This window comes from Gopherus flavomarginatus, chromosome 8 (assembly GCF_025201925.1).
Source record: "Gopherus flavomarginatus isolate rGopFla2 chromosome 8, rGopFla2.mat.asm, whole genome shotgun sequence".
Classification (NCBI taxonomy): Eukaryota; Metazoa; Chordata; order Testudines; family Testudinidae; genus Gopherus; species Gopherus flavomarginatus.
This window is the reverse complement of record NC_066624.1, coordinates 11,388,513-11,401,857: the sequence shown is the minus strand read 5'-3', so window position 1 is coordinate 11,401,857 and position 13,345 is coordinate 11,388,513. Positions and strand designations below refer to the sequence as shown.

Here is a 13,345-nt window from a genome sequence, read left to right as displayed (position 1 = left end):
CTTCCCTCTTAACTTGTGTAAATTTGATTTTAAACATAAATTTTAATACAAATTTTAATCTAGCCAACACCCAGGGAATTCCTCTGCTTAACTTGCCCTGGAAAGTGATTTTTGTTGACTTGTATTGGGTAACAGTAGGAAACCATTATGAAATGGATAGTGCCAAATATAGTAATTCATAGGTAAGATTTCAATGAATAAAGACATTCCGTATATTGGCTTTTCCCAAATCCTCATGGAAACCTGGGGAAAAAATAGCCCGACCCCAAAAAGTGTCCTGATTTCATATTCTTTATGTCACTTCAGTGCTGGGTCTGATGCAGGGTTCGTGTACCACTTATGCTCATAACACAGCCCTCTCCCTTGGGTGAATTTCACCCAACATGGAGATATCCTCTTTTCACTAGGCTCTGGAGCTCTGAAATTGACAAGGCTGCCCAGCTCCTGGTAGGGAGTGGGCAGTGAGGGAAGCCTCTCATGGCTTCCTCCACTCCTGGTGGGGAATGGGGAGGCGAGGGAGAGAGGGTGCAGTCTGCCAGAAGCTTGTGGGGCAGCCAGGCTCCAATCAGGGAGCTGCCTGCGGAGCTGAGAGACAGGGCACTCAGCTCCACAGATTGCCTCTCTAAGGGCGGTGGAAGCGTTCCCGGTGGATGCACCACCGACCCAAGGAAGGTAGTGTGGACATTAGCCACTACAGTAATGAATGCGATGGCTGTAAGTAGACCTAACATAGGTCAACCTATCTTTGTAGTGTAGACATAGCCTAACACAGCCCAATGTTACCAGGTACCACGGATCTTCCAAATAATGGGGCACTTAGCCCTCCAGACTTTGGAGATTGCAGCACTAGCTCACAGCTCCCCTGCTGTTTACACAAACTCCCACCTCTGAAAGGATTAATGGCATGTTTAAAGTGCTGGAGCATCTTCCTGAATTGAAGCGTATTTGTAATAGTGGTGGAGCATTTTTGGAAAGGCTGTTTCTTCCCTATCCAGGTCACCCCTTCTCTATTTGCTGTATGTTTTGCATCTGGGTGTTCAGTGTTTGCATTTTCTGAAGGCGGAATTGTTCATTGCCTGTTACTACTGCTTGGGACTCAGTGGTGGGTATAATACCAGGTTATGTTACTACTAGAATATTAGTGCTTTAGGGCAGGGCTGCCCAGCGGATTCAGGGGGCCTGGGGCAAAGCGGGGGAGCAAACATAACAAAAAAAGGTGCCACCCGCTGTGGTGCTTGTACTCACCGGGCGGCGCACCGAGTCTTCGGCAGCAGCTGTGGGTCCTTCACTCACTCCGCATCTTCAGCAGCGCTGAAGGACCCGCAGCCTAAGTGCCACCGAAGACCCGGAGCGAGTGAAGGGCCCACCACCGAAGTGCCACTGAAGACCCGGACCACCACTGGGTGAGTAGCCAGGGAAGGGATTCTCGGCCAGGGCTAGCAGGACCCGTGCAAGGCCTTGGGCAAATTGCCCCACTTTCTCCCCCCTCCACCCCAGTGGCCCTGCTTTTGGGCAGCTGCCAAGAAGAGTGCAGCAGCAGATCTTTAGTTAAACTTGAGTAGGTGTATGAACATTGTTCAGCTGGTGGTTCTTGCCAGTCAGAGTTTAAATCCACATTCCCATCTCAAGTCAATTGCACTCTGTTCTTTGATCTCCTGATAGATCAGTGGAGGTGAGGAGGCTGACCCAACCCTCCTGAAGCAGCATGTTAAACTTTCACAGTTTAAATGCTTGCCATGGACATCACTGATTCTATTGCTCCTTTCATTCCACAGTCTGCAATGACGAATAACCTGGCTGTGAGAATGGAGTGTGTGGCATGTGTCCAAACAGTTACAATATCCAGAACGTTTGGTCACTTAACTGGAAACTGATACTTGAGCAGTGAGGATGCTAATAAAACTCTCATGGCAAGAACACATGGAGCTGCAACTGGGCTGCCACGGACACTTAACTTCCTTAGGCCTCTTTGAAAGTCCCAGCTGAAATGAACAAGACGAAGAGGAAAATATAAAGGTGTTATTTTTAAAAAGACATTGTCCAGGTGCTTTGTGCAGGGTCAGGGAACTCTTACTCAGACACGGCTTGGATTTAAACTCAGTTAACCATTTTCAGCTATGGAACAGCTTCCTAAAGAAATCTCCCCCTGCCCCGACATTTCAGAGACTAGGAAATTCTTCATAGTTATTACCAGTTATGTGCAGTTTCTCTCTGCCTCTGCAGCTCTGAGCTTTGTGAATGCAGGGTGGGGGAATACTCAGTACAGCCAGATGCTGAGGCCTTATCTACACTGGCAAGTTTCTGCACAATAAAGCAGCTTTCTGTGGTGCAACTCTCGAGGTGTACAGACTGCCAAGCCACATAGTGCACAGTTGCAGCGCTGTAAATAAACCACTCTGATGAGAAGCATACAGCTTTCTGCACTGGAGCTACAGCACCGCGGTGCCAGTGTAGACTCCCTGGTCAGTTACAGTGCTGCAGTTGACCTCCAAGAGGTGTCCCACAATGTCTGTTCTCACCTCTCTGGTCATCGCTTTGAACTTTACTGCCCTTCCCTCAGGTGACCAACCGTGAGCCCCAACCCTTAAATTCCTTGAGAATTTTGAAATTCCCCTTCCTATTTGGTGATGCATGCAATGGTGTCAGCGCATCTTTCCAGGTGACCATGCCTGCTTCGTGCACTAGATGATCCCCTGCTTGGAGCAGTGCTGAGCTACTGGACCTCATGAGCATTTGGGAAGAGGCAGCTGTCCAGTCCTAGCTGCACTGCAGCCATAGGAATTTATGCTATCTATGGACAGATTTTCGCAGTGCATGATAGAAAGTGGCCATGACCAGGACACACTGCAATGCAGGGTCAAAGTGAAGGAGTTGTGGAACACCTACCACAAGGCGTAGGAGGCAAACCACTGCTCCGGTGCTGTGCCCATGAGCTGCCAGTTCTACAAAGAGCTGGACGTGATACTCGGTGGCAGCCCCACCTCCACTGTGAAGGCCACTGAATACTTCAGTGGCTCGCGTGCCAGTCAAGATTGGACCAAGCCAGGAGGAGGAAATCTTGGACGAGGATGGGGAGGGGGACCCAGAGGCAGAGGATGACTTGGAGGTCAGAGATGCATGCAGCCAAGAGCTCTTCTCTATCCCAGAGGAGGCTAGCCAGTTGTAGCTGTTGGAGCTTGGCGAAGCAGAAACAGGTGAGGAGGCCCCTGGTAAGTGGATTTTTTTGGGGGGGAGCACGGGGAAATCGCTGAAACAAATTGTTGGGGGCAGGAAGGTTGCAGAATGCAGGCTTGTATTGTGTGATGCGTGTACTACCACATGCTTAGTCTAAGTGGCGTAACGGTGTTGATTAACTCCCTCACTTCATGGGAATCTGCCTCAGAGATCTCCATGAGACTCTCATGGAGATACTGGGCAATCTGCTGCCGCAGGTTCTTTGGCAGAGCTACTTTTTTTCTTGCCCCTTTAAGGGTAACTTTCCTGCACCACTCTGCTGTCACTGGGGGGGCCAGGGACCATTGCTGCACAGAGGTGAGCCACATAAAGGCCCAGGTGGAAGCCGCAGTCTTGGAGAAGACCCTGCCTTGATTCCCAGCTCACTCTCAGCAGAGAGATATCTTCCATAATTAACACTGTCTGTGGAAAATTTGGGGACAGTAATGATTATAAAGTCCCCCCCTACAGTGCTGGCTCTTCCCAAGAGCCACGGGCCCAGCGTACAGTACAGGAACACTGATTTCCCCTGCCACTGTTGTTACCGTTTTGGGGGTCTTGTGGCTCGTGTGCTTGCCAGGGGTCAGCCAGTTAGTGACAGGTATGTGAATAGTGGCTGCGTTTTAAATCACTGAATCAGTGGTCTGTGTGTTGCAAACAATACTGCTTCTGTAAAATGTTGCATTTTGGCTTCACAGATATGACCTTGGGAGCCCAGCCTTCCTCTTTGTTACCGCTGGCTGAACAGCTATGCAGAATTAGGAAGCAGCCACGAAAAATAAAGAGGACTTTCTGCGTGATGTCATGATGCACTCCGTGGCCGAAAAACAAGGATTGAAGGAACAGCAGGACAGTGAGAAAAGGGACCGAATGCGAGGCGCCAGAACGAAGCCACGGAGCGACTCTTAAATGTTATGGAATGCCAAGCAGACACGCTCCAGGCACTAACGCTGCAAACTGAGTAGCTCTGCGCCCACCCTCTCCTGCAGCCACTGTTGTAAAACTTTCCCATGCGCCCCCCAGACACTGCCAACCTCCTGGCTCCTGTCTGTACCCGCTACATTCCACTCCTCTCCATCACAGTTCAGCATTGTAGACTCCCACTATCCACTGCACTGTTTAGCCCTGCTGAAGTACAGTATCGGCTGCATTGTACTTCAAAGGACAAGGCTGCATATGATATCTGGACATACAGAAATCTTTAACCATCCCGGGACCCTCCCTTTCCCCATCGCCCACAGTTCTGAGGGTTTTTTTTGTTTGTCTCTCTCCTCCAGTTGTTTTTGAATAAAATAATTGTTTTGATTTGAAAGCAATCTTTATTCCATTAATTGAAAGCCAACAAAGCCCTGCAAAGCAACAGGCAATTTTCTTAAACCTTCGCAGTGCATCGTCTGCACCAATCACAATCAATTCCTATCATTACAAGCACTGCACTCCCAAGAATAGCAACAAATTAGTGACTCGCAGCTTCAGATTGCTGCCTTAAGGCATCTCTGATCCTTGTGGCCCCACGCTGCGCCCCTCTAATAGCCCTGGTGTCTGGCTGTTCAAATTCAGCCTCAGCAGTCCAGCCCTGAGTGAAGCTTTCACCCTTCTCTTCACAAACATGGAGCCTACAGCATGCGGCTATAAGCATAGGAATATTGTCATTGGCCAGGTCCAGCCTCCCATGTAGGCAGCACCAGCAGGCCTTTAATTGGCCAAACCCACACTCAGCAGTCATTTTGCACTTGCTCAGCCTGTTGTTGAACCGCTTCTTGCTGCTGTCAAGGTGCCCTGTGTACGGCTTCATAAGCCAAGTCATTAAGGGGTAGGCAAGGTCTCCCAGGATCACAATGGGCATTTCGACTTCCCCTATGGTGATCTTCTGGTCCGGGAAGAAAGTCCCTGCTTGCAGCTTCCTGAACAGGCCTGTGTTCCAAAAGATGCATGTCTTGCACCTTTCTGAACCAGCCTGTGTTAATGTCTGTGAAACACCCATGGTGATCCACAAGCACCTGGAGAACCATAGAGAAATACCCCTTCCAATTAATGTACTTGGTGGCTAGGTGGTCTGGTGCCAGAATTGGAAAATACGTGCCATCTATTGCCCCTCCACAGTTACAGAAACAATTTGTGCAAAGCCATCCAGAAGGTCATGCACGTTGCCCAGAGTCGCGGTCTTTCAGAGCAGGATGTGATTAATGGCCCTGCACATTTCTGTCAACACGAGTCCAATGGTAGACATTCCCACTCTGAACTGGTGAGCGACTGATCGGTAGCAGTCTGGAGTTGCCAGCTCCCACAGTGAAATCGCCATGTGCTTCTCCAGCGACAGAGCAGCTCTCATTCTTGTGTCCTTATGCCGCAGGACTGGAGTGAGCTTATCCCACAGTCTCACGAATGTGGCTTTCCTCATCTGAAAGTTCTGCAGCCACTGCTTGTCATCCTAGAGGTGCATGATGATGTGATCCCACCACTCAGTGCTTGGTTGCCGAGCCCAAAAGCAGCATTCCACTGTGGTCAGCACCTCTGTGAATGCCACAAGCAATCTCGTGTCGTAGCTACTACGCGTAGTGAGATCAATGTCAAACTCCTCTTGCCTTTGTAGTTTAAGGAATAACTCCACTGCCACACAGGATGCATTAGTGAGAGCAAGCAGCATATTGGTCAACAGCGCAGGATCCATTTCTGCAGACTGACGAGGCAGAGCATGCAGTACACAAATCGTTGAAAGATGGTCTCAAATGCAGACGGAAGCACAGGAATTGCTGGGATATGAAGCAATGCATCATGGGGCATTGGGACAGGACCCAGAATGCCCCGCGACCCCCTCTGCCTTCCCATAACTGTTAGCAACAGAAGAGGAAGAGATACTCTGTGGGATAGCTGCCCAGAGTGCACCGCTCTGAATACTGCTGCAAGTGTGAACACGCTATTGCGCAGGCAGCTGACAGTGTGAATGCACAGCATCGGTTTCCCTTCAGCGCTCTGTGTGGCGATGTAACTGCCGGCACTGTAACTCTGCCAGGGTAGACATACCCTGAGACAGTCCCCAGTGCTACCAGCACCCAGGAATGTGGATTGGTGTCTATCACAATCACTTTGCTACAATACTGTGGTAAAATAAAGGGTGGTAAAGGAAGAGGCAGAGATTAAACTGCCCTTGAATAGACTAAAATTTGGACATTTGAAAAGCTGAGCTGAAACTGTAAGCCCTCCTGGCCATCGACCTATTTGTGTTTGTAAAAGGCCCTCAGAAATAATTAACCAAGGATTCACAAGCTAAACTGCATCAAGGATAAGACAGCCACAAGATTTGTGGGGACGTGTCACCTTTCTCTTCTACTGCGAACTCCAAATGTTCAAAATTATGAGTCAGGCTCACCAAAAATCTTGAGATTTACTTTAAAATCATGAGATTAAATAATAGAATTGGTGTTTTTTGCCTTCTGCTTTTTGAACTTTTAGGGTGCACTGAAGTCACATTTTAAAGCTTTCTTCACAACCACGAGGGCTAGACACTTACTTACTTTTTCTTTAAAAATGAAGGCTGAAATCACATAGCCACTTGACTCCAGGAGCTGGGGCTTTAAAGAAAACAGTAATTATCATGAGACTCATGACAAAATCGTGGGAGTTGACAACACTGCAAAGGGAAAGCTTTGAAATAGACTCAGCGGAAATATGCTGTGGTGCATGGAACAAGAGGCATTTTTACTGCCATGTGCAGGAGCGGAGATATACATTTCTCATCTAGTTTTCAGCGCCCCAGGGTGAATCATGCCTCCTTAGCTTTAGCTGTTTTTCTTCCAATAGGAGTTTGGCTATTCTTGGCATTCCTGGGGTAGCTGAACATATTGCAAGGAAGTAAGGCCCCTTTATGTTCTTTAAAAGAAAAGGAAACTGTAACTGGACACATCTGGCATTGTGTTTCCACATGTTTCCAACCGTTTGATAGAAGAGCTGCAATCCGCCTCTGACGGCGCATTTCACCAGCTGCATTATCATATGTAAAAAGCAGAAGATCCTGTTGGGACCTGTTAATTACACAGCCTTGGTGTACAGTGAATCGGTGCCCTTAATATTTATTTAATCACTGAGAATGGCGGGGAGGGGGGGAGGAAGGAGGGGCAGGGGAAGGATTTTAGAATACTAATGTGAATGTTAGTATTGCTACCAGCCTTCAATTGGTGTTGCACCTATTACAAACTGTTGCGTTAAAAGGGAATTCAAATAGAGTTTAAGGGCTAGTCTACACTGGCAACGTTAAAGCGCTGTCGCGCTCTCAGCGCTCTAAAAAAACCACCACAAGGGGTGTAGCTCCTGGCACTGATGCACTGTCTACACTGGCGCTTGACAGCACTGAAACTTGCTGCGCTCGGAGCGTATGTGTATGTGTGTTTGTTTTTTCACACCCCTGAGCGAGAAAGTTGCAGCGCTGTAAAGTGCCAGTGTAGACAAGCCCTAAGATGGTGCAGACCCATTGGGTGAGGTTTGTAGCATTTCTCTCTTTTGTCCCTCGTCACTCTGGAGATTTTTATGGACTTTTCTTTACTCTTTGTTTTATGTTTCATTTAAAACACAGACATCAAGGATAATGTAGCAACATTGGGAAGAAGTGAACCCCTGCAGACAGAATGAAGGCTAGAGAGAAGGATACAATATGAGGAAGGCAAATCCATACAGTACTCAAAGATATAGAGGCAATGTTCTCTGCATTAAGCTACAGTGCAAGCTTTCTGGAGCAGGTACAGCACCTGGCACATTGGAGCCTTGATCCTTGATGAGGGCCCTTACATGCTACTATAATAAGTCTATAAAAATAAGGTGGGTGAGGTAATATCGTTTATTGGACCGACTTCTGTTGATGAAATAGACAAGCTTTCAAGCTATACAGAGCTCTTACTGAGGTCTGGGAAAGGTATGCAGAGTCGTAGCTAAATACAAGGTAGAATAGATTGTTTATCATATGTGGGTAACACATATTCTAAGGAACCATTCAAGGTGAAATGGCCCATTAACACCCCTGCAGTCATGGAACAAAAAAGAGTGGGGTGACAGAGTTAGTGGGTTACAGATTGTTGTAATATGCCATAAATCCAGTATCTTTAAGACCATGAGTTTTAGTGTCTAGCAAAGTTGTTTATTGAAGCTTCCAGGCTCGTCCTTTGAAGGTGTTGTGCAGGTTTCCTTTGAGGATGAGGATTGAGAGTTTTATGAAAAGTGTTTGCTCATGGATGATAAACTTTGCTAGACACTAAAAATCAGTCTTAGTGCTTGTTGACACTTGAAACACTGCTGCAGCTCGTCGCTGTGGCACTTCAGCATAGACACTAGCTACGCTGATGAGAGGAATTCTTCCGTTGATCTAATACTGTCTACACCAGGGGTTAGGTCGGCTTAACTGCATTGCTCAGGGGTGTGGATTTTTCACACCCCTGAGCAATGTAGCTGGGTTGATTTAACTTTTGAGTGTAGAAACCCACGGCTGGCCTGTGTCAGCTGCCTCAGGCTCAAGGGACTTAAGGGGCCATTTAATAGAGATGTAGGCAGTAGGGATTCGGGCTGCAGCCCAGGCTCTGGGTCCTTCCCATCTCACAGCGTCCTAGAGCCTGGGCTCCAAACCGAGTGTCTACACTGCAATTAAAACAGCCCCTTAGCCTGAGCCCGAGTCAGTGGGCATATGCCAGCTGTGGGTTTTTAATTGCAGTGTATAGTACCTTTCCCAGACCTGAGGAAGAGCTCGATAGGGCTCGAAAGCTTGTCTGTCTCACCAACAGAAGTTGGTCCAATAAAAGATATTACCTCACCCACCTTCTCTCTCTGATGTTCTGGGAACAATATGGTTACAACACTGCCACCTGTAATAATATTGTCAGTTGTAACACATTCTGTGTCCCAGGACGGCAGATCAGTTCTGAAGGCTAGTTATTCTTCCTTAACATTCTGGAATTAAAGGTCACATCTCAAAGTTCTTCAGTTTGCTTCATCTTTATACACCACTCCTGGGACTTCAGTGGAACTGTTCACCTGCTTGAAGTTAGACGTTTGCCTATATACCTTGATGAATTAGGGCCTCAGTCTCCAGCTGCTGATATGCACAGTTCCTTGCTCAGTTCTTCTATGTGTTCAGCAATGGATGCTTTCTACTGCTGAAGTATCATTTCCTTTGCCATGAGCGTGAGAGCATTTCCTGTCTCACACTGCAGAGACTTTACTGGTAGCAGGGCATGGGAGGCACAGTTTCGAGTGGGGGGCAGGGGAGGAGAAATGTGCTGTATCCAGTGGAAGGCACGGTACAAACAGGAGAACAATAGGCTGGTGTGCAAGGATGTAGATTGGAGTTTTGAAGTTGTATTCCATTTCCCCAGACCCAGGGACCCTGGTATCAGTTTTCTAAACAAAAGGATTTGTTAAGATTCCACTTCATCTGTGGTGTCGTACCATGCCTGTCTCGCATGGCTTGCTTTCCACCATAAACATCTCCATTCTCATACAGCAAAGGAGGATGTAAACTGTTCTAATGACAAATTCATCTATGGACCTATCTAAGAAAAAATAAATCGCCCAAGCAGCAGCATAATGCTCTTGAGTGCTTCCATGGAAGATGCAGAAATACATAGCAACTTAAAAACCATAGACCCTACATTTAAATCGTTCCCTTGTTTGCCAAGTTTACATTTAAATAGATGGTAAGTAAAACGAGATGTGATGTGTGAATAACTGAAATCAGAGCTGAATGGGTTGTAATACTTTGTGACCACCATGTGTAAAAGTTTTTCACTGAAATGCTGATATCTGCTTTCTGATGGACTAGTGCCTTTTCATTGTTATTGTCCTTGTCAGTAAAGCTTTAAATTTATTCATGAAGCAAGCTGGAGCTCAGGTGGCAACAGCTAAATCCATTTAGCAGTAGGAATAAGAGGAAAGCCATTTTAATGTTCTCTTGCAGTGCTGCAGTACTTAGCAAACCCAAAGGATATTAATTACTCAGCATGGTCTGAGATGTAAAAGCATGAATTTATCAAGACAAATGCATCTAGAACTAGGCTAAGTCAACAGTAATTAATGTGATGCAAAAAGAGAAAGGAAGGATTAGTGGACCTACCACATTAGAATAGCATATAGTTCAGGGGCATCGTTGGGATATTAAATGATAGCAAATAGCTAAGATGTTGTGAGGCATCTTTTATAAATATACCTTCTGTTTGCCAGGTATACTCTTTGAATATGGATATGTCCAGAATTTATATTTCCTGGACAGACTGAATGTTGAGTTGTGTGTTTAGCAGACAACAGCAAATTTTATTTTTTTAATACACCTCTACCTCGATATAAAGCGTCACAATATAACACAAATTCGGATATACCGCGGTGAAGCAGGGAGAGGCGGAGGCTGGGCTGCGCACTCCGGTGGATCAAGGCAAGTTCAGTATAACGCAGTTTCACCTAAAACATGGTAAGATTTTTTTTGGCTCCCGCGGACAGTGTTATATCGAGGTAGAGGTGTATAAAAATCTTTGCTATTTGAGTATACCTTTAGGAGCAGAGTGGAGAGAGCGTGTGTGTTTTTCACAAACATTATCTAAGCCACTCCAATATTTTTATGGTGTTTAGCAAACATATAATCGTGACTACATCCACAGATGAGTGGCAGCTAGAGAGATGAATTGGTAGGCTCCACTTGACAAATTTAAGTGTAGCATGTGTATTTATACCAAATCCATTAGAGCAGACAAATGGAAAATCCAGAGATGACTGCTCTGCAATTTAACAGTCACAGAATTCTGAGAAGGCTGATGCCTTCTTCAATGTTGGTAATGGGTCAGATTTAAAAATCTCTAAAACTAAAGCAGTTTAAGTGTACAAGTCCAGCCATGCTGTATTGAAAGTTGTTTTACATTCAGTGAGTAATGAGTAAAGCCAATGCCAATTCTTTATCTCTAGGATATGGTGATGATTCTGACGACTTCAATTTAGCAGATGCACTTGATGACCATCCAACCAAGCGACGTAAGTACAGTAAGCAAATAGCGATTTTGTGTGTAACTACATATGTGGATTAATCACAGGTTAAAGGTGAGGGGTTTACATGACCCAGTCGTCTTTTCCTGGTCAGATCCAGTTTACTTAATTGTCGACAGCTAAAATAAATATTCCTTCTGCAAAATTTGTTTCTAATCTAGTGTTCCTTTGTGTTGCGATGCTGGTTAGCCAGTCACATTGATTTAGCATTTTGACAGCCTGTTAGTATTGAACACATGCTTTTGTGTACCTAATTACTTGAGTTGTCATTCATTCATTCCCATGTTTTCCTGGCATGCATTGTGTAATGCTTTTCTCTTCCAGCAGGTGTGAGCACTATTTCTGAGATTGTGATGTTCTGACTCTGACCTTTCTCCATTCTCTGCTTGCCCTCTATGGGTATGTGTACACTGCAATTAGACACCTGCAGCTGGCCCAGGCCAGCTGACTTGGGCTCATGATCACAGGCCTGTTTAACTGCAGTGTAGATGTTCAAGCCCTGGCTGCCTCCTGAGCCTGAATGTCTTCACTGCAATTAGACAGTCCCACGAGCCAGAGCCCCCATGGGCCAGCTGCAGATTTTTAATTGGTGTGAGGACATACCCTATGGCTCAGACTTTCACAAGACTCTCCCTCTTGCCTGTATTGTTTTGCTTCCACAAATGATTCCAGGAGCATTTCAATGGCTAAATACCCCATTTGCAACCACAAATCAAGCTCCTTCCCAAAACAACTGGGGATTAGGAGATCCTCCCATTTATCTCCAAAGCACTACAGAGACCCCTCCCCACACCTCTCCCCTCCATGAGTGCCACATGGGTTCCTGCAGCCCCATTAAATGTACACAGCTGTCCTGGGACCTGGAGCAGAAGACTGTTTAGGGGGCCCAGCCAAGCATTTTGGAGAGGGCAGATAGCCAATCAGTTCTGCACCACCCAGATGTGCAGCAGGTGCAGATGCCCTCTTCCTTCTTTGCACACCTGGTTTGCCCTGAGGATTGGCCAGTCCCCTCCTGTAGCTGGCATATGCAGTGAGAAGCTGCTACCCTGCCCTCTTTCTGCCATGGCCCCATGATTTTTCCTTTAACAGTAAGTGGCCACATGTATAATAAAGAATTTATAAATGATGTAATGGTTTAATATTTATCATGGCTAGGTGACATTGCAGGAGCCCAACTGTTTGATACAGCAGTCCTCATGTACTCTCTTACAAAGAATAGGCCTGGGGACAAATTCTGGTCAATTTTTCACCCATGAACATTACGTGGCTGCAATTCTTGTAGAGAATTTATGAATGGCTGGAAGAAGTGTTTTGCACACACATGATATGCTGTTCTCCTTTTCGATTGTGCCTGTGCACAGAATAGAGGTGTTCAGACATATTCATACCACCTTCAGCCTCACACTTTCCTCTGCACCTGGCTGATTATTCCTAGCCCCCCATCCAACCTCCTGAATTCTACTCAGATAATTCAAATAGACTTATGTCACAATGAATTGCATAAAGCACAAATATTTTCCGGTGTAAGGATTCCAGATAAAAATATGACTTCTTCCTGCAAAGTCAGTTGGGATGAAACAATCTGACATGACTGGCTTAGTAGCATTGGCATGTCCTATATCATGAGGCATGGTGTAAAGGAGTCTCCTGCCAACAGAGTCATTTAATTGCACCACTGTTCACCAGGCAATCTCTAGAGCTGTGGTCCCCAAACTTTTCAGAGTCACGCCCTCCCACCCCCACCTCAATTATACTGTCCACAAGCCAGGGATGCCGGGGGGGATGCAGTGGTAAGGGGGCTGAGGCTGGGGCCAGGGTCAGGAATGGAACCATGGCCAGGGGCCGAGGCTGGGGGTGGGAGCGGAGCTGTGGGGGCTGACAGGGCTGGAGCAAGGCTGGATGGTGCTCCCTCTCCACCCCCTGTGGGGACTGGCCTGGGCCCACCATACCCCCACCCAACATTCCTCTGTGCCCCCCTAGGGCGGCGCACCCTGCAGTTTGGGGACCTCTGCTGTAGATGAGGGTAGTGCTCATTGGGTATAATGAAAATTAACTCTTTTTCTACAGCATTGTCACAGGATCCAGGTTTCATTATTTGAAATAGATAATCAACTGCATGATA

The 13,345-nt window shown here is 46.6% G+C and overlaps 1 protein-coding gene across 4 annotated transcripts in view; it reads left to right on the top strand.

Moving 5' to 3' along the window:
* Positions 1-13,345, top strand: part of CD99L2 (CD99 molecule like 2) — an 83,465-nt gene that overhangs the window by 33,609 nt on the left and 36,511 nt on the right. Inside the window, exons 1-4 of one of the 4 annotated variants that reach the window (XM_050964762.1) lie at positions 1,830-3,194; positions 3,912-6,971; positions 7,784-7,946; positions 11,146-11,211. In XM_050964762.1, coding sequence (XP_050820719.1) covers positions 7,862-7,946; positions 11,146-11,211 — 151 coding nt within the window. In that variant the 5' untranslated portion in view covers positions 1,830-3,194; positions 3,912-6,971; positions 7,784-7,861. Of the gene's footprint in view, positions 1-1,829; positions 3,195-3,911; positions 6,972-7,783; positions 7,947-11,145; positions 11,212-13,345 lie in introns of those variants that run through there. The other 3 variants (XM_050964759.1, XM_050964761.1, XM_050964760.1) reach the window with 3 other exon arrangements.